General features: G+C 37.5%; 1 protein-coding gene across 1 annotated transcript in view; it reads left to right on the top strand.

The window, feature by feature from the left end:
• The window catches only part of sl (small wing phospholipase C gamma 1), a 602,812-nt gene that overhangs the window by 187,244 nt on the left and 388,016 nt on the right, over positions 1–27,552 (top strand). Inside the window, exon 8 of the mRNA XM_090377657.1 lies at positions 12,423–12,531. Within this exon, the coding sequence (XP_090233783.1) occupies positions 12,423–12,531 (109 nt within the window). The remainder of the gene's footprint in view (positions 1–12,422; positions 12,532–27,552) is intronic.

Raw genomic sequence — 27,552 nt, 5'->3', positions numbered from 1 at the left:
ACAGCCTTAATACACCACTTTGGCCCCTGCTTCGACAAGACGGGTCGTCCCGGACCGGCCCGACTGGAATCAATGGGCGGGTGGTTCTTAGAAGGATTGGCAGGGTCACCTAAATCTGTAAAAAGACTGCATTCTGGCGACCTTTTGGTTGAAGCTTCTACCACAAAACAAATGGCAAAAATCATAAAGTCTACATCCATAGGGGGAATACCTATCACGGTAACCCCCCACAAAACTCTGAATTCTTCACGAGGTGTTATATCAGAGTGGGACCTTCTTCATGTCTCCGAAGAAGAAATCTGCTCTGAATTGAAAGACCAAGGAGTGACAGCTGTCAAGAGAATATCGATACGAAAGGATAGGAATCTTGTCCTTACCTGAGTTCTTATCCTCACGTTCAATACCCCACGGCCTCCAAGTTCCATCAAGGCAGGCTATCTAAACTGCCCAGTGAGGATTTATATCCCAAACCCACTGAGGTGTTTTAGATGCCAAAAATACGGCCACTCACAAACATCTTGTCATGGTAACCCTGCCTGTGCTCGACGTGGTGTTAAAGACCACAAGAGAAAGGAATGTTCAGCTTCAAAACCGATCTGTGTCAATTGCCAGGGAGAGAACCCCCGCTTACTTTAGAGCATGCCAGCGGTGGAAGGATGAAAAAGAAATCCAAAAACTGAAAACAGATCTGACTATCTCCTACCCAGAGGCCAGAAAACATATCCAACCAATAAATAGCGGGAAACCTTCATATGCCCAGAAGGTTTCTGCTAAGTGCACCATTAGTACACAAACTGAGATGACTATACCACCAAGAGAGTCATTCACTCCGATTGCACGCTATTTATTGAGTTCACAAAAACCCACCAAAAAAACACAATCGGCTGCCACTCCTATATCCGTACCGCCTAGTGCTCCACTACTACCAAAACCAAGTGGTAAAGAAAAGCTAAAAAGTTCGGAAGAGTCACCTGTAATACCAGAAACAATGGATGTAGAGAATAAGGAGGTACCGGAGGAATCAGTCTTGGAACTCTTTGCGGAGGAAGAAATGGACACGGGACAGCATCCACATTTCCCCAAAAACGATAAATCCAAGACTGACAAAAGTAAGCCCTCAGCACCTCGGAAGCTGCCTGATGGATCCACCAAGCCAAAATAATGGCTAAATTCCTATAATGGAATTGTCGTGGATTCGGCGAAATACTGATGACATCAAGGCCCTCCTGCAAAAGCACGAGCCAGTTTGCTTTTGCTTGCAGGAGACTTATCTAAAGGCAAATGATGACCCCACCATGCATAACATCACAATTTTTCATAAGGATAGAATTGTGGATGGTCCTACTCATGGAGGAGTGGCTATCCTTGTGGGCAACCAGACCCCCAGTTCAGGCCTCGCTGCTTACAACCAGCATAGAGGCTGTTGCAATTCGCCTTTCAGTGGAATTTTTATTAACCGTGTGCTCTATTTATTTGCCACCTGGGACTGACATCTCCCAGGAAGACCTTGATCTCTTAACGCAGTTGCCACCCCCTTTCTTACTTCTCGGGGATTTTAATGGACATAACACCCTGTTGGGTAGTGCTAACATCAATAGAAGGGGACGAGTCATAGAGCATATGCTAAATGACAATGGCCTTTCCCTTCTAAATACTGGAACAAACACCTTCTTCCACATGCCTACCCGTACGTTTTCTGTCATTGATCTCTATCTGCTCCCCTTCACTCACTTGGGAAGTGGAGAAGAACTCATACAGAAGTGATCACTTCCCTGTGATAACCTCGTTACACAGTGGGAGACCGTGTGTTCCTTTCAAGTTACCACGGTGGAAGACTGATCAGGCTGACTGGACTGCCTTCCAACATCAGGCAAATTTTGACCTCAGTACTGTCAGTCAGGAGCCTATCAATGATGCAGTAACGTACATCACAGAAATTATTGTCCAAGCAGCTGCGAATGCCATCCCAAAAACATCTGCCTGGTTTCCACTATTTCCCAAACCATGGTGGAATTCACAATGCACAGCAACAAAAAAGGCACAAAACAAAGCCTGGGGGATATTCGGACGATACCCCACCACGGCCAACCTTATAGCCTTTAAACGCGCACGAGCCAAAGCATGCTACACCTGCCGTCAGAGTCAAAAGGAATTGTGGATCCGTTTTACTTCATCAATTACTCAGTCCACTAGTACTAAGTTGGTCTGGGACAAAATCCGGAAAATGAAGGGAATATATTCACCCCACAATTCTTCAATCCTAGATTATAATGGATGCATTATTGCAGATCCAACTGCAATAGCCAATTCTCTTGGGGAAACATTTTCTAACATCTCTGCGACATCTTCGTATTCCCCAGAGTTGCTGGTCCCGAAACATAAAATCGAAAAACAGGCACTTAATTTTAAGTCTAAGAGCCTTTATCCCTACAACAGGGCATTCACTATACAGGAATTGAAAAGAGCCCTCACTCTTTCCAAGGCAAGTGCTGTTGGACCAGATGGCATCCATTATGAAATGATTAAGTATCTTTCACCAAAATCTATGGATCACCTGCTCCTTCTATATAACAGAATCTTTATCGAAGGGCAGTTTCCGGATTCCTGGCGCAAAGCAATCGTTCTTGTCTTTGCTAAGCCAGAAAAGGATCCAAAAGTCACTACTAATTATCGTCCTATTGCTCTGACTAGCTGTCTGTGCAAAATCCCAGAGAGAATGGTTGACTTTCGTTTAATGTGGCATTTAGGATCAAATGACCTTCTCTCTAACATCCAGTGCGGCTTCCAACGGAACCGGTTCACTCTGGACCATCTTATTAGATTGGAAACATCCATCCGGGATGCTTTCCTAAAAGGTGAACATTTGGTGTCTGTATTCTTTGACATGGAGAAAGCGTATGACACAACTTGGAGATTTGGCATCTTATAAGATTTCCATAGCCTTGGTCTTAGAGGGCATCTCCCCATTTTTATTAAAAACTTTTTAGCCAATTGATCTTTCCAAGTTTGTGTGGGATCCTCACTCTTTTGTCCCTTCTGTCATGAGGAGGGAGTACCACAAGGATTAGTATTAAGTGTCACGCTTTTCGCCATCAAAGTAAATTCCATCACCGAACAACTTCCTCCAACTGTAAAGAGTGCCCTCTATGTTGATGACTTTAGCATATTTTGTCAGTCATGCAACATGAGGGTTATAGAAAGACAACTGCTAAAAGCCGTTGATCACCTAAATTCCTGGGCTCTATCTAATGGATTCAGGTTCCTAAACACAGAAGACCGTTTGCATACACTTTTGTCGTAAGCGTAATCTTCATCCTGAACCTGAATTAAGGCTCAGACAAAATGCTATTCCAGTAGCAGCAGCAGACAAAATTCTTGGGACTTGTATTTGATAAAAACTGACCTTTCTGGATCACATCCGTCAACTCCGCACAAAGTGCACAAGAGGCCTGAATATTCTGCGCTCTCTCTCTCTCCTCTACATCTTGGGGTGCAGACTGATGCACCCTACTACGCATTTACCATGCAGATTAGATTACGGGTCCCTGGTATACAATTCGTCCAGAGACAGTGTACTTCGATGGCTGGATCCTGTCCATCATCAGGCTCTCCGCATCACTATTGGAGCATATCGAACATTTCCTGTCCAGAGCTTATGAAGCAAACGAACCACCGTTATTGCTTCGATGTAAGCAGTTGTCTCTAAAGTACGCTTTTAAACTGAAATCCCTGCCAGACCATCCTATGTGGCCATTTGTTTTTGAGCCACGATGGGAAAATTTGTACAACACCCGTAAGACTGCCGATTGTCCTTTCGGTATTCGTATCCAAGAGCTACTCAAAGAACTTAGGATCAAAGTAGACAGGGTTGCCTTAACAGCAAAGCAACCCCTTCCACCCTGGCATGCTCATGTTCCAGCATGTGACTTGTCCCTTAGAAATTGGAGAAAGTCGGACACTCCATCATCTGTCTACCTGCAGCTTTATTCAGCACACTGAGCTGAACATTCTGACTTTGCGCCAGTTTACATAGACGGCTCGAAGTCGGAATCATATGTAGGATCTGCTGCTGTCTTTCCGGACACCACCATATCACAGCAGATTCTCCCCGAATGCAGCATTTTTACTGCAGAGCTGCATGCTCTAGAGTTAGCCTTGGATCACATTAGTAAATGCCAGTATCAATGGTTCATTTTATATTCCGACTCTCTCAGCATCTTACAGGCTTTAATAACTGTGAGATATAATTCTCATCCAGTTCAGTCTTGCATTCAGCAGAAGATTCACTTTCTCCATGAACGTAAATATGATATCCGCTTCTGCTGGATTCCCAGCCACATTGGGATTAGGGGAAATGATTTGACTGACACCGCAGCCAAATCAGCAATTCCCAGTAATAATCACTGCCTGTCAGTCCATACAAACTACAGGCAAATAATACACCAAAAGATATACTCGCAATGACAGGATTCGTGGAATAGACAGACTATGAATAAATTATATCGTATAAAGCCTGTAATTGAACCGTGGCAGTCTAGTCTGCGCAGGAATCGTAAGGAGGAAGTTGTTTTTGCCCGGACCCGCATAGGACATAGTCATTTGACTCATTCATATTTGCTGAGGGCTGATGATCCTCCTTTGTGTGAGTCCTGTGGCACAATTTTATCCCTCAGACACATTTTAACTGACTGTCCAGTTTTTAGCAATATACGTTTTACCGCTTTTAACCATCTGACTGAGCCTTATACACTCAGTCAGATTTTATCCGACAATGACAATGTGTCTGCTGTTTTTAGCTATTTTAAATCAATAAACGTTTTTACTTGTATTTAAAATTTATATGTTATTGTTATTTCTTTATTGATTTATTTTTTATATATTTGTTATTATATATCTTGACATGGTGGCCTAACTAATTAGGTCACTGAGAGCTTAAATTTTTATATATTACCTGGTCTTGGCGCATTATAGCCTTAGTTGCTAATGCGCCAATAAAATCCAAACCAAACCAAGCCAAGCCAATATTGTAACTCCCAGATCCCTTTATTAATTTCCATTCAACCCCACTAAGTGTATAAGTAATTTTAGGGTTTCTATTTCCCAAGTGCAAGACTTTGTATTTTGTTGCATTAAAACATAGCTGCCACTTTTCTGATCATTCTTGAAGCCTGTTAAAATAATGCTGTATGAATGCTGCTTGGCACTGATCATTAATGACTCTCCCAATCTTTATGTTGTCTGTAAATTTTCACATCATATTCTTTATCCCTTTGTCATTGTTATTTATGAAAATCAGAAATTGCAGTTGCCCAAAAACCGATCCTTTAGGGACCCCACTTCCAACGTTACACCAATCTGAAGAATATCCATTAATCAAAAACCCACTGCCTTTTGCCCCACAGCCACCATGCAGCTCACCTTAGAATCTTTCTACAGTAATCACAACATATTCCAACTTATACAACAACAGCCTTTCGTGAGGGACTGAGTCAGATGCATTGCTAAAATCCAAATAAATTTTGTTGAATTTGTTTCCTACATCCAGCTCATGATGAACTGTGTTCAAAATAGCTCACCAAGTTAGTTAAACGTGATTTTCTCTAAACAAAACCATGTTTATGTCCTTCAGAATGCCATTTCTATCTAAATTCCCCTGGATCTTAATCATTGCCTCTGAGATTTTCCCTATCACTGAAGTCAGACTTATGGTCTGTAGTTACTGACTTCACTCTAGAAACCACCTTTATCTACTAGTTTCACAGTGTTCATCCATTTGCCTGCCTATACACATATAACAGCTTGACTCCCAGTGGGCAGATTTCAATGAAATTTTGTTCATCTTAAAGATGTGTCAAACCATCATTAATATTGAACCAGCAGAAAATTGGCAACCCCACATCCCCATAAAATTTCAAGTTACCTTTATACAGAAATAGCAGTATGTTTCAAATGTTTAACCATTACTTGACAAGAAGATGTCAGATTAACACCAAACTTTCAGTCTCTGGCAAGGTTGCAGGATCAATTCTGATTTGAGAGGTGCCTCCACAGAAACTTCTGTAACTTCAGGTGTTCTATCATTCCTCAAGAAGGAAATATCAGATTGCCACCAAATTTTCATTATATTCAGTAGGTTTTGTTGGTTCTAGGGAAGATTTTAAGACTAGTTAAGATTCCATATCCCGTTCCTGCTCACCCAGTTTAAAAGAAGTTATATAAATGAAAATATGTTTCAGATATTACTTAAGCAAATAACATTATTGTACCTTGCCTCTGAAACAGTTACAGAATTCTATAACCGTGTGATAGTAATTGCCATTTTTGGAACAATCTTTATCAATTCCACTTCCCTATGCTTGCTTTGATTTCTCATTTGATACTGTATGATGATAATGTATGATACTGTTTGATGCTTACCTTTTCTAAACATTTGTTCTCTATACAGTTCCACAAACTTCACATTAGTGTCCTTGCTCCACTTTATATATTTTTTAAGCATCATTAAAATCACTGACGTTATGAGCCACAAGTACTGAATTAGAAATGCTACAAGAATGTGTTCACACGTGTTTAGTAGATGGTTGTTAGAAAATCATGTGGTGTAAAGAAGCAAGCAGGCAAGTAAATAGAATGTCTTTCTATTCTGTTTACTTGACTCACTTTTGGAATTCATTACTCTGCTTGCTTACTAGATGGTACTAAAATGTAGATCCAGTTACTGCAAGCTAATATGCTCACTCCAGTGACTCAACTTGCCTGTCTATTATACTTGTGTAAACAAGGCTTAATAGTGGTTATAACCTAAGGAATCATAACCAGAGAAAAGATCAGTTATACCTTTGTGAGACAATAATAAACCAAACATTGACAATTAAAATAGGACAATGTAAATAGTCTAAATTCATGTCTGTATGTATGTATATATTTTTATTTGATTTGACTGTATAAAGAATCCATGGACTTAAAAAAAGGAAAAAGAAGGATTTATTATTTTTTATGTTGTAATATGTATAAAATGGAAAGAATGTGAAGTTTCATGCACATATATATTGAGGGTGATTTTTAATTTATGTCTGTAATTAGAAACATTTTCAGCAAAAAAAAAAATTTAAAGGTATTATTTTTTTTTATTTTAGGAGAGGAATGCAGAAAACTAATTTATATTTATTGTTATTATGTACAGTTAACTGATTATCTTAATTTACTCCCAAGCAGCTGATGCTACAAGTATGGTGTTAAACATTCGGACACAATAATGCATAAACATTAGTTTAGCATTATTAATGTCAGATAGATTAGTTTTAAATGATTGTTAAAGAAATAATCATTGTACTTAGCTGTTTACTAATGGCAATCCATAGTTGTCATATTAATAGTTTTTTCATTGCTTGCAGCCATAAAATTTTAGCATGTTTATCCTCACTTTTATAAGTTACGGAATTTTATTCTGTTCTGTAATAATTTTTTGCTTCTTTATCTATTATATTGCATTCAGTATTTTGTGAAATTGTCATTTAGATGAAACTAGCAAAATAAACAATTTATTTTTATTGCTTTCACTTATTTTTTTGGTATATAACATGTTAAAAATACAAAACAATAAAAAAATTATTCATCTTTTCATTACACAGGCATCATTTCACAAAACAAAAAATGATATTTACATATGCTAATGCTGCTTTCACCACCAACTATTTGCACTATTTCATCCTTTTCACAGAGTAATTCTTTTGTAATAGTTCTCAGTGGCTTTACCTGATTCAGTCATTTAGAGAGATCTGGTTCTGAATCCCATTTAAGAATGGAGGAATTCTTAAAAGGTCTCTCAGTCTGAGCTGTAGTTAGTTAACTGATCTGGAGTGGAGGGAGTATAATTTTTCCCTGTGAATTATTCTGGGTTTTTCAGTCTGCACAACATGGAGATCCACACATGAATTCATGCACACAGGTATTATTTATATAGCACATCAACATCTAAGGCCACATTGGCCTTTAGATGTTGATGTACTATATAAATAATAGTAACAACCGTAACTGCTCCTGATTATAAACAATTTCCACTTTCTTCCCCTACCCATGTGTTCACTGTAAGATGAACATGCGAGGAGGGGAATGATTGCCTGATCACTTTGAATGCCATCACTACTCTGTCAGCAGTGGCATTCAAAATGATCAGCAAAAGTTTCGGCATCTGTTGCACAGTTCAGTGTGCAAATATTCTAAGTACGTTAAATGATGAGATGCTTAACCCATATGTTAGCAACAGAATTTTAGTTTTATTGCATAGTAGCAGATAAAAAGCCCTTGACCCAGTGCTCTTCTAATGCTTTCTAAGCCTTAGTATTTTCCTAATCTGAATCCAAAGCAGAGTCAACTTCGAAAGGAAGAAGGAAAATTAACGTACCACAAACCCGTCTCTAAAATGGAACGTCATAACAGACTTCTTCAGGGGACCACAACTATGATGATCCATTGGGCCATAATGTTTTGTACATTTCTGCTGATGCAAGCAGATCAGAATAAAAATGGAAAATTAGGAAAACTATACAAAACAAAACACTGATTTTAGAATATGCATAGACAAATTTTAAAATCTGCACAACTAATACCAGGTCTTATGAGGCAGTAAAATAAATTATAGTAAACTGAGCAATAAACCTGGAACACATACAAGGGTTGTTCATTTAAAATGTTTGACAAATGATAGTTCTCAACATTGTGGAATAAATAAACACGTGTATACGTAAACCGACATGTTGACTTCCTAGTTAATAACTAAGACATGTTTGGATTCATTTGTTCTTTGTTTCAGTTGTGAAACAGCCTTCCCTTCACATGTATTTCCTAAAAATTATAATCTACAGAATTTCAAGTCTAATGTCAACAAGTATCTTCTGTCTTCTCAACTTGCCGTTTTGTTTTTATTTTATTTATTTAAATATTTTTTTTGTATGTAATTCGAAATAGATGTTGCAAGAAAAATTATCAACGTGCAGTGATTTAATTTTTAATTACTATTAAAATGAGATCCCCAGATTTAAACAAAATGTAGGCTATGTGTGATTAGGTTTGCTATTCAAAAACTGCTGTCATAGGGGAGCCAGAAAGTTTAGAGAAGGAAGAGAAAAAGTCATGTGATTTGCTATTTTCAGGATAAACCTACCACACAAAATTCACCAACAGTGTTGATCTTTTGGAAATTTTTCTATACAATAACAGATGTATAACAGTTAAAAAAAAAAAACTTGATTATGATCTTAGTCGATTATGAGCTGGTCAGTCTAACAGAAGAGCAAAAGATGGCATGGAAAAGTTAAACAGCAATGAAAAGTACTGAAGCCTACAACAGCTGTAAGTTTATTTGTAATAGTACTACAGAAAAGGTTAAGGAAGCCAAGGCTGAGTATAAGAGAGCACTGGCCAAGATAGCAAAGAATGGGAACAAGGAGTTTTTCTTGTATGTGAATAGAAAGAAGAAATTGAGTAAGATTGGCCCTTTGTGTAATGGGTGTGGGGAAAGTCTTAGATAACCTAGCTGATGTTGCTAATGAAGTGAATAGGTACTTTGCATCAATCTTTACTGATGAAAGACCTTTTGTAGTGAGGGGAGGCTGTGCGAGTGAGGCTGAGATGTATGAAATTAGGGATTTAGAAATTACAGATGATTGTGTGTTAGAAAACCTTATGAACCTAAAGGCAAGTAAAGGAGTTGAATGGCATATGTCCAGTAATTTTAAGGGGACGGTGGCTGGTGAGTGCCTAGAATCATTAAAGTTAATTATGAAGGCATCATTGGATGGGAGAGATTCCTTTGGATTGGAGAAGTGCTGACATATATTGCCTCTCGGAAGCAATGATTAAGAGTGCAATCCAGGATAGATTTAGATAGAATTGAAATTCTGAAGGACATGCTACATGGCTTTGTTAAGGGAAGATCATGTTTAACTAACCTGGTAAGCTATTTTGACACAGTTGCTCATGAGCTGGATGTAGGAAACAGTTTTGATTTTAGTTTATTTGGATTTTAGCATTGCATCTGACTCAGTCCCTCATGAGAGATTGCTATATAAGCTGGAAAATGTTGGGATTGCTGGAAAGATTCTAAGATGGATTGCAGGGTGGCTGCAGAGCAGAAGGGAGAGGGGAATTTTGATTAATGTATATCCTTCAGGTTGGTGAAACATCAGAAGTGTTGTCCCCAAGGATTGCTTCTTAGACCACTGTTTTTCCTGATTTTCATAAAATGACAAAGGGATGGAGGGTGTGATGTCAAAATTTGTAGATGATGTAAAAATTGGGCGAGTTGTTAATGATTGGTGCAAGGACTGCTCCTTCATGATGACTAGAAGGCTTTGAGGAAGATCAGACAAGTGATAGCTACTTTTAATGCAGCAAAATGCAAGGTTTCTCACTTGGGGAATAGCAACTGACTCCTCTGTCTAAGGTTCGAACACAAGTGACTTTATCCTATGCCACACTTGATGCAGCATGTTCAGTATCATCTTCACCTACCCGATATCGTCATCCATCTGTGGAGACGGACATGTGTAACTCTGTTATTTTCATCCAGTGGTGGGTAGTAGTTATTGGGAATGATGCCACTCTCTGCTCCAGTCATCACTTCAACTTTAGGAATCAGTAGGTCCGATGAAGTGTCTTTCATTATCTTGATTTTCATTCATATTTCACTGTATTGTCTGGAAGATAACTGGGGCATCACTGTCAATACGAGGCACTCAGTATTGACAATTATACCCCATTCCACTGTCCCTTCATACAACTGCACTTCTCGACAAGCCAAGCCTTTAAGCAACTTAACAACAATTTTCTTCTCCTCATGATATCCTTTAGCTGTATGCATTGGGTTCTTTATTATCAAAAAATAATGCATGTACTTGTTGACAGCCAGAATTAAAGAAAAATGCAGTGGCAGCCATGAATTAAAGTATCTTTATCATGTTAGTCCCAGGCCTTTTACAGCACTCCAGGTATCGTCTTTTATATTAAGGTTTCATTGAAATTCCTTAATATTTTTTGCATTTTGCTGTCATTGTGTTTTTTTTTTTTTTTTTTTTGCTTTTTTTTATGAAATTTATCTTTATAGTGGCTTGAATGACCACAGCATTTCTATATCAAGAGGCTAAATCAAGAATGTAAAATTAATGGCAGATACATAATGTAAATGATTAATAAAAAAAAAACAAAAAAAAAACATGGTATTTGGAAAATTCTAGATACAGGATCCCATACTATATATAAATAAGTGTTTTGGATATTTTTCGAGAAAGAAAAGTGAAATCAAATTGACATCAAAATTTCAGAATGTTTTGTTGGTCTCAGGGGAAATTTTAGTTTAATTCAGATTGCATTGTCCACCACCACCACCAACAGTAAACCTGATCAAGATCTTATTTTAAATGTTCATAGGGACTTTTGTACCAAATTTCAAATTCCAAATTTCTACTGGCACACCTAATGAAGTTTTGGTATATACTTCTCGAGTACAGTATAGAGATTTTCAACCACTGAAATTTATTTAATAATTTAACGCACCTGAAATGTAATGCAGTATTTACACTTCAGGTGTTTCTTTATTAAAATTATAACAAGAGATGTCTTGTCATCATTTCCGTACTGCTATCGCAGATTTTTAGTGTGCAGTAGAATCATTCTGTTTGCTTCAACCACCGTAGTCCTTTGCTTTTGAAGTTTAAAGAACCTGCCGACAGTATTAAATTTGGATGATATGCCAAAACTCTGACCTACCTCAGCCTTAAACAAATGATGAGACATGTGACAGAAGGAATTTCCCTGCTCCATGATAATGCATGCTTACAACCCATTAACCCGATTTAGGCACTGCTTCAAAATATGTGCTGGAACCATTCAGGCACCCCATGAATAATTCAGATTTGTTACTACACAACTTTCATGTTTTTGGTTCATTGATTGATAAAAGATTTAAACAGGCATCTCAGTTCAGATACTGAAATCAGAATGGCTTAAAGTGGTTCCATCAAAAGAAGAAAAATTTTTGAAACAGTTTAAATTAGTGAAACAGTGGGATGTAGTCAGTACTGAAGATTAACTTTTTAGACTTTAAAAGCATTAAATATGCTTTAGTTGAGCAATAATTCCAATAAAAAGAAAAAAAAAAAGTTTCACTCATTTAACTAATATATAATTATAAGTACTTATGGACCAATTGAGAGTAATGAAGATACCTTAATAAGTGTGTATGTGTTAATCAAGAATTGAAATTAGGTAAAAAAAAAAAATCTATAAATAATGGAATTGATGCTAATTGGTTTTTTGTGTGTGATAGAACAATGAATATAAAAAGATCCCAAAATGCAATTATTTATACTACTTTGTTATAGTATTATTTAAAAATTACAATTCTGACTATGTTTAGTTTTTAGATTTCTTATTTTCTAAACAAAATGAGGTATGGGACACAAGGCATGATCAAGTCAATCAAGATATGAACCGACCTTTGACACATTATTGGATTGCCTCTTCTCATAACACGTAAGTAAATTGAACTATAGTACTTCATTGTGTATGTAGGTGATGGTGAAATTTTTTATTTGTGATGCATAAGAAAGGAACATTTGTGACCATAATAAAACATTTAAAAAACATATAGAAAAGTAAATTCTTAAAAGATGGGATTAACATTGCTGGTTACAGATAATTATTTAACAGTAAAATCATTTAATTTTGAGAATAAAGTTGAAGTTAAAACCATAAGCAAAATTAGCAGGAAGTCGCTCAAAAGATTTTTATTTTTGGAAAATGTTGTCATTAAATGTTATCTTAAAGACATTGAATAAATTACATTCTAAAGATTGAATTCATCACCAAAGAAAGCTTACATTTGGCTTCCTTGTTGACATACAGAATGATAACTGTATGTTATCATTCTGTATGTCAACATGATAACATGAAAAATGAATCCCAATATAGAGGAAGACATTTGGCCAATCGAAATATTTTCTTACTTAGAAAAATGCTGGGAAAATTGTTTTTAAGTCTGTAGATAAGTGTATCTTTGCATGAAAATCATCTTCCATTCACTATGCTCTATAGGCAAAATTTATGCAATCATGCTTTAAACTATTGATAATGTAAGTTTTAGAATATACAAGTTGTACACATTGATAGTGTATTCAACTCTCAATCCAGTTCTGCTGCACTTTTTAAATTCCTATTGTAGGATGGAAATGAATCTTTCTCCTTGCCGTTATTAGTGTTATCTGAATGCTACCTATTCTTTAACTTCAGCAAGGGACGATTCACGAGGGCTACTTCTGCTGGAGTATTGCATTGTGGGATCCTATCTGCTGTACCATTTGCATCAGTATTCCCCCACTTTTTTTCAGAGTTAAATCATAATTTATTTGGTTTTGCAGTCAGTCTTCACTCCTTCCTTTTGTGTGTAACATTGCTATCAGCATAACTCAGTAGCTGTGTAAGAAAATGTGATAAACTTCTATAAATGTGAGTCATCCTTTGGTCCAAAAATGAACACGAACAGAACTCAGTATATAATTTGTTTGCCTTCAAATCTTTAAATTAGATTCCTGGATAGCTTGTTCACTCCAACCACCAAAGTGAAATTTCGAAGAGTAATTTTATTGTGTTCTATCCTCACATTAAATCACTAAGGACAAATTTATTGAATGCATTCTGACTTCAAGATTGATAAGAATTATGTGACTAAGAAAAATGTAAAGCTGATATACTATAACTCTTGTATTATTCTCCTTATGTGTTATTGTTCTCAGATATGATCTTCTACCAGTCTATCCACTCTGGCCTGAATTTTATAATGTGAATTTGTATTCTCAAGTGAATTAATGTAAAAGTTGGATATTACTATACTACCTTCAGATTAGAACTATTAAACAACTTGGACTACATGCTGATTGCTTATCTTTGGCTATGGCAGAAAATTAAACTTCATATTATTATTACTCTCAAGGTGCAAAGGATGTATTTGGGACTACTTTAACTGGAGAATGCCCCAACACATTCTTAGGAACATACTGGTGCTTGTTGACTGATGGGCCACCCTATATATATATATATATGCTTCTTAATGAAGCTAATTTGTGATTTAATTAGCATAGATCAGCTGTTATTCATTTGTGCACCTGAAACAGAGAGAGAGGAAAAAAAAAACTTATTATTAGTAGTGGCAAATGATGCAAGAAAGCAAGCTTATACATTCTCAGCTAAAAAAATACAAAAAAAAAAGAACCCCTTCCAATGGTTTGTCTAGTTATGTCTTGAATTTATTCAAACTATCCACTTCTACAATAACAGTTGGAATTTTTTGTACTAACAATCATCTACTGATACTGAAGGCAAATTTCTGCACATCTATCCTGCAATCATCTTTCAATTTTTCAAGCTACCTACTTCCACAACAGATGGAAGTTTCTTTCAACATAACTACCTGCTGCCAAATGCAGATTTCTGCACATAATCCTGCAATCACACTACCTTCCTCAGTCTGAATAATGTCCCATTATGTGCATAGTCTAAGCAATAGGAAGGATGCCATCAGCATTGAGCTTACTCAATCCATTCGTAGCCTTAAACGCCTCAGTAAAATCTTCTATCAGATGCCTAGTCTATCTCCACATGCTGCAATTTTCAGAACTGAAGCTCTTTCTCGGTAAAAGTACTCATTTGCTCTCTGTTTTAAAAAGTATTTCAAGGTTGGTGTTTTCTGGTTATTGATTTTTTTATGTAATCATGAGTATTAGCATTAATAGAGGCATATGATGCAAGAAAGCAAGCTTATGCAGCATCAGCCAAAAAAAAAACCACTCCCATTTCACCCCTACATTTGTTCGAAATACCTGTCCAGCTGAGCCTTCAATTTATTTAGGCTATCAACTTCCACAACAAGGGATGGAAGTCTGTTCCACCAACCAACTACCCACTGGCTAAAGGCAAATTTCTGCACATCTATCCTACATCTGTCTTTCCTCAGTTTGAATTTATGCCCTCTCAGGTGATTATGAGCAAGAAGAAGAATCCCATCAGCATTGAACATCCTCAAACCATTCAAGTCTTTACACACCTTTATCAGATCACCTCGCCGGTGCCTAGCCAGCCACAGTAATTTGCAAAACTTAAGCCTTTCTTCGTAAGAGCAACCCTTTGTTCCATTCACTCATTTTGTTGCCCTTCTCTGTACTCGTTCCAGCAGCTCTACATCCTTCTTGAAATGAGGCCTCCAGACCTGTATACAGTACTCAAGGTGTGGCCTGACCATTGCCTTATACAAGGGAATAATCACCTCCTTATCCCTGCTAGAAAAATTCCTGTATATCATTGACAAGACAACATCAGCTACTCTTGCAGCCCGTCTACCCTCTCAGAAAACTTCATATCTGCCTGCAATTACCCCCAAGTCCTTTTCATTCTCTACCACTGTCAGTGTAGTACCACAGAGTTTATACATTACTCTTGGGTTACTGTTTCCCATATGTAGTACTTTACATTTGTCGATATTAAACTTCATTTGCCACTTCTCAGCCCATCTGCTCAACCTTTCCAGATCCTGTTGCAGCAGCATACTCTCAGTAGTGTCCTTAACAACTCTGCCAACCTTTGTATCGTTTGCAAACTTGGACATTAAGCTTGATATACCATCATCAATATCATTTATAAATACAGAAAACAACAATGGATCCAACACTGAACCCTGAGGGATTCCACTAATAACATTAGTCCACGATGAGCAGTGTCCATTGATTATGACTCTCTGTCTTGTCCCCCTCAACCACCCCTTTATCCATAGCAGCAATTTGCCTCCAATGCCACACTGCTCCAATTTGTGCAGCAGTCTTCCATGTGCAACAGTATCAAAAGCCTTTCTAAGATCCAAATATATAATATCAAAGTTATTCCCTGCATCCAGTTCTTTTGTGACTGCATCATAGTATCCAATCAAATTGGTCAGGCAAGGCTTTTCCTTAACAAAACCATGCTGTGTCCGAGCTATAACTGAAGTCTTGTCTAGATGATTCTGCAGTGCTTCTTTAACCAGTGCCTCAATTAATTTTCCCGGAACTGAAGTTAAATTCACAGGTCTATAATTACTTGTGTCAGCCTTTGATTCTCCTTTGTGAATTGGGGTCACATTTGCACATCTCCAGTCTATGGATACCTCCCCTGAGTCCAAAGAAGCTGTCATAATTATGGCAAAGGTTTGCTTACTTTCTTTGCTGCCTCCTTTAATATAACTGAATAGATCCCATCCACCCCAGGTGCCTTTTTTTTATGTTTATCTTCAACAATTTCTCCTCCACTTTCCTCTCAGTTATTACAAAATCATCTAGCTCACTGCCAGAGTTTACTTCACCTCTGGCATTCCCCTTCCTGAATAACTTCTCATGTGTGAATGTAGATGCAAAATACTCGTTTAGTTTGTTAGCCACCTGAGCAGGATCATCAACAGTTGAACCATCAATATCCAGTGGACCAATGTGATTCATCCCTATCCTTCTAGAGTTTACATAAATAAAGAACTCTTTTCTGTTTTTCTTTGCATCCTTTGCCAAGGATTTCTCATAATCTTCCTTTGCCTGCCTAATCTCCTTTGTGACTTGGTTACAGACCAGCTTATATCTATCATAAGCTTCTGTGTCACATGTTAATTTATATGTATCCCATGAATTTTTATTCTCTGCCGTATGTCTCATTAGTTCATCTGACATCCATTTAGGCCTAAACCCGAACAATATTTCTTAGTTGGTATGTAAAGCCTAGTAGCTTCCAAGATAAATTCTTTGAATGCTTCTCATTTTAAATTTGCTGTTGGTAACAACATCAGTTGGTCCCACTGTATAGAATTTAAATACTGTCTCAGACCATCGTAGTCGCCTTTACGAAAGCAAAAACCCTTCCCTTTACCCCTGATGGTAGTTACCTCTTTGAATAAATCCCACTTCAGCACACTGTGATCATTGCCACCTAGTGGTTCCTTTTTCTGCAGATTCTTGATGCTTGAAGAATCACTACTGATAATCAGATCAAGAGTATTACTGCCTCTAGTTGCCTCCCGAACATGCTGATGTAGAAAACAATCATCCAATAAATCCACAAAAGCCTTGCTAGTGTGTGAGTGACCAACCCACAAATTCCAGCGAATATAAAATCCCCCATTATAAGGGTCTCTGATTTACTGGCCCACTATTTCCCTGTACAGTTTCTTATTATACTCATCAGAGTCATTAGGCCTATAGCACACTCCTACTCTCAATTTTGATCTCCCAATGCTTATGTCACACCAAACTGGCTCGACACTGCACTGTCCAGCGATGTTGACTGGCTTCACTTCTTTGGATTTTATGTGTTTCTTAATTAAAACCACAATCCCTTCTCCCTTCCTATCCACTTTTTCTGCAGAAAAAGGGGCTTTTTAGGAAACACTGCTGGCTCAACAAATTTTCTTGGGTGGAGGTGTTATTTGTTTGAGAGCCAAATGGTTGATCGTTGCTTTGTTTCTGGATCAGTTTGTATATCCAAGTTTCAATTTTTTCAATTTTTTTTTTTTTTTTTTTTCCAGGCATGATAGCTGTTGATGGCTTCCGTTAGCGAGGTTCATCTTCAGAATTGGTTTTTCCAAGTTTCAATTCATTGAACCAGTAAAAACTAATTGATGATACTTTGATAACTTAAAGCATTTACTAACCTTTCATGGGATTCTTTAGCAGTAATCTCCATTTTGCTTACACAGTCTCTAAAAAAAAAAAAAAAGCACCTTCCAGTGGTGACTGTTGAAGGGGTTTTAATAAAACTTAGCATTTAGGGTAAATAACAAATGTAGATTTTGATGGTACTGTTTATTTTTATTATTTAACACCAATTGCAAAAAGTTTTGGAGTCGCCCCTGTATTACACAATTTGTCCTTGGACTTTCATGGATTTTCTGACCATATCCCTTTATATATTTCATATGGTATGGCTGTGTCAAAGGTTTGGATCTGCAGGGTGGAGCAAAAATTAGAAAACCTGTTTTAGGCCTAAAAATGAAAATACTGTGGATTCCAGTTATTTGGGCCACCGGTTAATCGGGGCAGCCATTTATTTGGGGCAAATCTTAAAAAACAGAAACCAATTGAGAAAATAGCCAGGGTTTACTTCGCTTAATTGGGACAGCATGCCGTTTAATCGGGGCAGGAGACCACAGCACTGGAGATTACCCTACAATTGTCTCCGATGGTACCACGTGGTTCGGTCGAAATTCTGGAGATCATAACCATAAAACAATAAAAATAATTAGCAGTCACCTGTTTATTGGGCTTTTCTGTTAGTGAAATCTATCACAAACGGACAGTAAACTTGATCTTACTGAATTTGCGATAATACCGACAGCTGGAATTCTGTGGGTTATTATGGTAAAATGTGTTTACACTTCCATGAAATCTTCAATCATAAAAAAATTTTTTTTTTCAGATCTTCTCTTCGTTCCTATTTTTAAAGCTTTGTAACTCGTTACTTCATTCTCACTTGCACGTATTGTGTTACTTGCAATTTGTGTGTGCCATGTTCTTTGTTATTGATTACTTATCTTTTTACTGTTTTAAATTTTAACCCCCACCCACAAATGTCAGTGAACAGAAATGTCAACTAGTTTGTATGTATATATTACAGTACGTATTAATTATTCCAATTATCACGTATATTCTTCCAATTTTCACATATCATTTAATTATTTATTTAATAAGATAATAAAGGGTAAATTTCTGCTTAATATATCTTTGCTTTTATAGCCTGTGGATAATATTCCTCCTATTTTTGATAATTAGAATCGCTGTTTAATAGATTTAAAATTCAATTCACAAACGTGATCACAATGACCGGCGCTTACTGCACATCGTATAGTGAATGGTACTTTACTATGTTGAGTTCGTCATAACGTGATTTGATTGTACATGTTCGTATCAGACTGCACCTGGGATCCGATACCTTCCGAAGGGATTGGAGTCCCACTTCCTGGACTCAGAGGAAGAATACAGGGCGCTCTCCCTCTTCGCGCAGGATCTATTCGCTAGGAGGAAAATGCTAATTGCAATCTACAGCAATCAACACAGAGACTGACAAGAAACGCTACCAGATGAAACAGAAAATCGAAATTCGCGGGATACCAGACTCGACCAAATGGAATGCTGACAACTGGAAGAGACATTAGGACAGGGATTACCCCACGAGTGCCATTGAAAACAGAGAAGAGACAAAAAGCAGCATAACTGCCAACAGATTGACGGCGACCTGAAGAGGGCACTCTAGTCCCCTTCACCTTTTATTCCCACATCCTTGGGGAGGGGGAGGGGACAACCCTCGCTCCCTCCCCTTCTCGCCACCCTACATCTTCTACTCTGGTGGGGCATGGGCATGCCTCACTGAAAACTGGGGCTACCTACTCTATTGGTCCCATATTTCTGTCTCTCACCCCCCAGTCTTCTGTCTCCTCCCCACTTCTATCTTTATGCTAACGAAAGCCCCACACAACAAAAATTAACGTGCCAAAAATCCTTGAGCCCAAATTCGGCATAACAACCTTAGCGATCATACCCCCACGCCAACTCATGTGTATGTATACATGTGTATGAAATTGTACATGTGTATATATATATGTGTGTGTGCATCATCACTAACCTAATGGATATATTTTTTTTTTTTTTTTTTATTATTTATTATTTTATTTTTTTTATAGGTCCTAGCCGCTGAAATCTCAGGAAAATAAGCGGCAGGACCTACCAGACTAAAACTGAGTCTACTGGGTTTCTGGTCTGCCTCCACGGGGTGTAAGTGGGGCAATGTTGGGCCTCAGCAGGGGTCTAGCGGCTAAATGACCAGATGAACAACGGTACACGACACTACACATGAACAAGACCCTCACACTTTTAAATCTCTGGCATTTCCCAGTGAACTGGTTCACCCACAATGAAAGCAACGCGGAGATGGGGGAAACCCCTGGTGCCGTATGACAATAACACACTTTACTGCACCTGGGATACAGTGAACCAATTGTAAAGGGGGGGTGGTACATTGTATTTTTAACTATTTATGTGATAATTGGGGCAGCCGCTTAATCGGGCCAAAATGCACTAGTCCCGATATGTCCCCAATAACCAGAATGGACTGTATTTAAAAATATATTTATAAAGTTAATCCAGTAATAGCTTTTCATCTGTTTTAGGTTATCTGACACAAGTTCTGTATTTAAGCTAATAAAATCCAGACAATTAAGTGGCATACAAAATTCAAGAATGCTGCAGAGATTACTCATTAATTGTAGAAACTTTTACATTTTAGGAAAATCAAGTCCACAAAGACTTAATACTTTCTATCAAAAAAGCGACCATCCAATTCTGTTTTGACTTCATTAAACTCCTTGCCTCCTCCATATTGGAGGTAATTTATTTTCTATTAACTAGATGAATATGTTCTCACATATTCATCTAGTTAATTCATCTATGTTCTATGTTCTCATTAGGTGGGAACATATCCCCCACCATTCATCTTAATCTTTTCTCTCAAGGCCTTAAACACCTCAGTCAGGCCTCCTTCCCTAAGCTACATAATTCCCAAGCTTTGTAATTCACACCTGAGCTGTTCTATTTATGATCATGGATTAACAACCCTCATCAATCCGGTCGCCCTTCTTTGATTCCTCTCTAGACATTTTTGATGTGAAAACATCTATATTGGCACTAGAGTAAAATTGATTGGTAACGAAATTTTTTTATGGAAATGACATCACTTCCTATTAGGTGGCTGTTAGATTTTAAATGAATGAAATGACGTTACTTCCTAAATGCCATTAACGATGCTAACTCAGTCACATACTAAGATATGGAAATGACATCACTTCCTAAATGAAGCTAACTCAATCATTAATGTTGATTCAGTAGAGTAACTTGGTCGACTTGCTAGAACGAAGCTTCGTCAGTTTGCTGTGGCTAGAGAAGCCGACCGGGCTAGCCGAGTGGGTAAAGTACCTGCCCGGCAACCCAAAGGTCGCGGGTTCGATTCCCGCCTCGGGCTTGGATCAAAGTACTGCAAAAACCTTGGGAGGTGCAATATGGCCACAGAAGCCGATGCGCCAACAATTATCAAATCAAATCAAATCAAATCAGTGGCTAGAGAAATCGATTTAGAAACCATACTGATCGCAAGAAGTATGAGTGTTTCGTTGAATAACAGCAGAACACTCTTGGCTAAACAAAATAATTTTCCACAAATTGCCAGCTTGTGCTATTACCATCCATAAATCTCAGTGAGGTTTTTTTTTTTTTTTTTGTAGTTGTTGGCGCATAGGCTTCTGTGGCCATAATGCACCTCCCAAGGTTTTTGTAGTACTTTTATCCAAGCCCAAGGCGGGAATCGAACCCGCAACCTCTGGGTTGCTAGGCAGGCCCTTTACCCGCCCTGCTAGCCCGGTCGGCTCTCAGGGAGGTACTTTCGATTCTGTAGCGTAGGGGTGGCCAACAAGGCGATCGTGGCTTTAAATTTGGCCCATCACGGCGAATTTTAAATATATATATAAAAAATAGCTTAGTCAATATCTAAATCTTATTATTATTTTATGTTATTATTATTATGGGCCCCACTGTACATGCTTATTACAAATCAGTTGAATCATGTGACTACTCTGTCACTGCGCAGCCACTAGGCTTGTCTAGTGAAAATTCATGCAGTTATGTTGTGGAGAGCAGAGTGTATGTGTTGAATTCTTATTTATTTAGCTTACTTAATATTAATAACTGGACAGTACTTATTCTTTAATTTAATACCCTTTGATTTAAAATTAATACTACGAAAAAGAGTAAAACTTATCATTTTTATCAAGAGCGGGAACTAGAATACTTTTTTTTTAATGATAAAAGAAAAATGTTTGCTTTGGAATGCTTCCTTGGCTATACCCAAAAAAGGAAATTTAGAAAGGCACTTCAATGCACTCCAGGGTAAATACCAATCGGATTTTCCCCCTAATAGTGACCTTAGAAAAAATAAATTAAAAGAACTTAAATCCAGATTATTTGCACAACAAAATTTCTTCATGACACCTAATTTACAATCTTAAGCAGTAACTGTTGCATCATTTAAAGTGAGTTAGTTATCTTCTTGCAAAAAAAAATGCGAACTGTTTTCTGATGGTCATTTCATCAAAGATGCATTTTTAGAAATAACTGATTCTGTTTTTGAAAATTTTAAGAACAAAAATTAAATTAAAAGTGCTCTTCAAGATCTGAAATTATCTCGAAATACTGTGATGCGATGCTTAAAAATGTGAGCGAACAATTGCATGTCATATTGCTAATTGTGTGTCCTCTTTACAACTGGATGAATCTACAGATGTCAGTGGTACAGCTCAATTACTTGTTTTTTTTTTATTCATATGGTTTTCGATGATTCTGCCACTAGAGAAGAACTGCTGGGTATGGTTTCATTAAAAGAAAAAAACTAGAGGTCTTGATAAATTTAACGCATTCAAAAATTTTATCGAAAAAATTAAATTACCATTATTTAAGCTCGTACCAATAACAACAGATGGAGCAAAAGCAATGCCGGGGCATATTAACGGATTCACCGCATTGTGTCAAAAGGATGATGAATTTCCAGATTTTTTTTTTTGAGTTACTGCTGTATCGTCTACCAACAAGTGTTAGCTAGCAAAAGATTAAATACCAAGTGTAATGGAATAGCTTTCAAAATCGTGAATTCCATCATCTCTTGAAAGGAGACTTTTCATAATGCAACTCAGTGAAAATGAACCAGATCTGATATTACACGCAGATGTGAGGTGGCTGAGTCGGAGTAAGTTTCTGCAGAGATTTCGAAATTTGCTGTAAGAAATTAAAAATTTTGTTGATCAAAGGGGAGATGATTACCGGCAGCTACAAAATATGGAGTGGTTGTGTGATCTGGCTTTTTTGACAGATTTTACCAGTAAATTAAGTGATCTGAATTTGGAATTACAAGGAAAAAATAAAATGTAGGTAACATGATTTGTAGTATTTCTGCATATAAATATCAATGTTTGGGAATGGCTAAGGATCTCAAAGAAAAAAAATTCGATCATTTGCAAAAATATCCTGTTTTTGAATTTAATAGTGAGAAATGTTTCTGAAACTGAGAAAGTTGTGGATGATTTTGAAACCAGATTCAGTGATTTTAAAACAATGAAAGACATTGTTCAGTATATTACTTATCCATTTAATGTCGACTTAGATACGAATCAAATTTAAGAAAAAAAAATTGGTGAGATTTTTCACATGGAGAAAATATTACCTGAAAATGAAATTATTACATTGCGAAATGACATCTTTCTAAAAGCCAGATCATCAGAAAGACTTTTGGAAATATGTTTTCCGAGAAAAGTACCCAAATGTAAAAAAAATGCAGTGAACTTTTAAATTCCACATATGTTTTGGTTCCACATATCTATGTGAATCAGCCTTTTCATATTTGAAACAAACAAAGAATCACTTTACTATTACGGACTTGCAACAGAAGATTCTTTACAGTTGGTCTATCACAGTATATCCCCAATTTTGAAAGTTGGACAGATGACGTGAAGACACAAATTCACATAAATTAAAAATTTAAATACGTATGAATTTTAAATAAGAATTCTGAATTGTATTTAATTTTAAAATTTATTAACAACATTTTTCAATATGTGTTGATTAACTTTTTTAACCATGTGCAATGAAATTTTTGAGGTGGTAGATTGTGGCACATTTTGAAGTAAAAAAGTAGATTGCATCACAAATTAAGTTGGCCACCCCTGCTGTAGTGTATGAATATGAGAGATATCATGAACAACAACTAGTTTATGTTGTATTATACTGAGTTACTGATATCAATGATCTTTACATTATTGCTGCAAATAGAAAAAAGAAATTTTATCATGGACTGAGAAATGTTGCCTTCACTCTTGCACTTTAAGCTGTAGTGACCAGGTTGTCGACCAATCCTCTATTTACCTTGCAAGATACTTTATGAGTTCATCAGGAAATGACAAGATCTTTCCATCTGACGTTAATTTGTCAAAGTTTGTGCTCACAGTGACAATCTCACTGATGCAGTCACACAACAATCCGATTTACTTCTACTTTCTGAAACGTGGCTAAATAACAAAGAAATAAGCATACCTAACTTCAATTGTGCCGTTCAATTCAAATGAGAAGATCGACAAGCTGGCGATGTAGCAGTTTATCATAAGAAAGAAAATTGTACTTATGTTGTTATTTCTCATATGGAAGTGATTTATCGACAAACTTGGTGATTGTATTTATGATAAATGTAAATAAATACAGTCCATTCCGGTTATTTGGGACACATCGGGACTAGTGCATTTTGGACTGATTAAGCGGCTACCCTAATTATCCGAAGTTTCACGTAAATAGTTAAAAATACAATGTACCCCCTCCCTCCCTCATTTTTTACAATTGGTTCACTGTACAATCAAATCACATTACGACAAACTCAACATAGTAAAGTACCGTTCACTATACGATATGCAGTAAGCGCCAGTCATTGTGATCATGTTTGTGAATTGAATTTTAATTCTATTAAACAGCGATTCTAATTATCAAAAATAGGAGGAATATTATCCACAGGCTATAAAATCAGAGATATATTAAGCAGAAATTTACCCTTTATTATTACCTTACTAATTAAAAAATACGTGAAAATCGGAATAATTAATACGTACTGTAATATGTACAAACGAACTAGTTGACATTTCTGTTTACTGACATTTGTGGGTGGGGGTTAAAATTTAAAACAGTAAAAAGATAAGCAATCAATAACAAAGAATACGCACACACAAATTGCAAGTAACACAATACGTGCAAGTGAAAACTGAGTAACGAGTTACAAAGCTTTAAAAATACGAATGAAGAGAAGATCTGAAAAAAAAATTTTTTTTATATGATTGAAGATTTCATGGTAGTGTAAACACATTTCACCACAATAACCCACAGAATTTTAGCTGCCGGTATTATCGCAAATTCAGTAAGATCGAGTTTACTGTCCGTTTATGATAGATTTCACTAACAGAAAAGCCCAATAAACAGGTGAATGCTAATTGGTTTTATTGTTTTATGGTTGTGACCTCCAGAATTTCGACCGAACCACGTGGTACCGTCGGAGACAATCATAGGGTAATCTCCAGTGCTGCGGTCTCCTGCCCCGATTAAACGGCATGCTGTCCCAATTAAGCGAAGTAAACCCTGGCTATTTTCTCAATTGGTTTCTGTTTTTTAAGATTTGCCCCAAATAAACGGCTGCCCCGATTAACCGGTGGCCCAAATAACCGGAACCACTGTATATGATTGTATTTATGATAAATGTAGTGATTTATCAACAAACTTGGCGATAAATCACTTCTGTTGGAGACATCTGTGCAGTTGAATGCCTTCTTCTTGATGGTCAAACGATATTGTTGGTAGTCATTTTCATTTCACGTAACCAAAAGATGAAACACATCATTGAATTCATCCCTTTTGTTTTACTTCCTTACATGATTGAAGGAGCTGCACTGCTACAACAATTTTCTCATAAAAAATTCGACCGAATACCAGTGATACTTAGTGGAGATTTCAACGTTAATTTTGCAGATAGCCAAACCTTTGACTGATTTTTTAGAAAATAAATTTGACTAAGTTAAATACTTCTAGATCTGTATTGAATACTAATTATGGAACCATAATTGATGCTGTGTTTCAAAGCCATTTCCACTTTTTATAATCTCAAGTGTGTGTAACATATTTTAGCTATCACCAACCCATTGCAAGTAAATTACCTATCGAACATGTATTGAAACCTCAAATTCATGAAAATGTTGAAAAAAAATAAATGCTTTAAAATGTTAAAACATGTTTGAATTCTTTTCGTACTAAACCCTTTCACTTCGTCCAAGCCAAGGGTGTTTTTCACATAAAATAAAACATCTTTCATGTGTACAGGGTAAACACCATGTTTGTTTTTTTTTAGTTATTTAGACTGAACGTAATAATCCAAATGTGCCCTCGCCACCATCTTATACAGAGGCACAGTGACAATATAAAATTATTTAGTAAAATAAATTACGGCTTTCTCAGAGCGAATTGTAACAGGTTTAATAAATATACATAGAAACATACAGCTTTCGGTTGGTTAGACAACCTTCTTCAGTTGAAACAAAAACATAAAATGACAGAATGGAGGCGTGTACTGCCAATCTGGTACGTGAAGCGCGTGGCTAATTGTTTGAGGTTGAAACCTGTGGCTGTGATGTATGTGGACGTGGCCAGCGCTTGTCAATGGACAGGACTGTTGCTTCGGTGATAGGGTGGACTTGACAACCACTGTTCCTGTTCATTGAGGTATTGGAGCATTTGATGTTTAACGATTCCAACCAGGCACGGCGCAGATAATGTCGGGACTTATCCACAATCACAACATCGCGGTGTGGGTCAGTGTCATGGTGGGTTGCCCAGACATGCTCAGCAATAGCTGAGTGCTCCACATCCACCAAACGGATCGCCCTCTTGTGCTCGGAAAGGCGTTTTTCGAGCCGCCTTCCGGTTTCCCCAAAGTAACAGCTAGTGCAGTCACAGCAAGAGATGCGGTAGACTAACCCGTTCTGCAGTAGGGTGGGGACAGGTGTCCCCACCATACCATACCTTACAGGTGTCCCCACCACACCATACCATACCATACCTAGACACCCTTGTCTGGCGCGAGGGCACATGCTCGAAGACGACAGTCTATCGTAAACCTATGTGTGCTGGCCAATTTACCAACTTCCAATCAGCACACGCACGTAGTCATCTTCTTGCCACTGCGCAAACCTTGCTAACTCGCGCCTGGACACTCTAGTTCTGTAAGTGAGAGGCGCACAGAGATCGCTAGAGTCAAAGCGGACCTTGCGAGGTGTGGCTATCCCATCAATACCCTTGATAGGTGTGACCTACAGGCACGCGACCACGTAGCGACCAACAGAAACATCCAAAGTGGTGACTCAACCACGAGCGCCTTTATCCCATAATACCCAAACATATCACAACAGGTCTGTAGGATCTTAAAATCGCATGGGATAAAGTGCCTCCAACTCCCAGGCAGGAAACTACGATCCCTCATTTCCAACGTAAAAACACCTGTCCCCACCCTACTGCAGAGCGGGTTAGTCTACCGCATCTCTTGCCGTGACTGCACTAGCTGCTACTTCGGGGAAACCGGAAGGCAACTCGAAAAACGCCTTTCCGAACACAAGAGGGCGATCCGTTTGGCGGATGTGGAGCACTCAGCTATTGCTGAGCACGTCTGGGGAACCCACCACGACATTGACCCACACCGCGATGTCGTGATTGTGGATAAGTCCCGACATTATCTATGCCGTGCCTGGTTGGAATCGTTAAACATCAAATGCTCCAATACCTCAATGAACAAAAACAGTGGTTGTCAAGTCCACCCTATCACCGAAGCAATAGTCCTGTCCATTGACAAGCGCTGGCCACGTTCACATACATC

This window comes from Mastigoproctus giganteus, chromosome 7 (assembly GCF_048544385.1).
Source record: "Mastigoproctus giganteus isolate SK-2022 chromosome 7, ASM4854438v1, whole genome shotgun sequence".
NCBI lineage: Eukaryota > Metazoa > Arthropoda > Arachnida > Uropygi > Thelyphonidae > Mastigoproctus > Mastigoproctus giganteus.
This window is presented reverse-complemented; position numbering and strand designations above follow the sequence as displayed.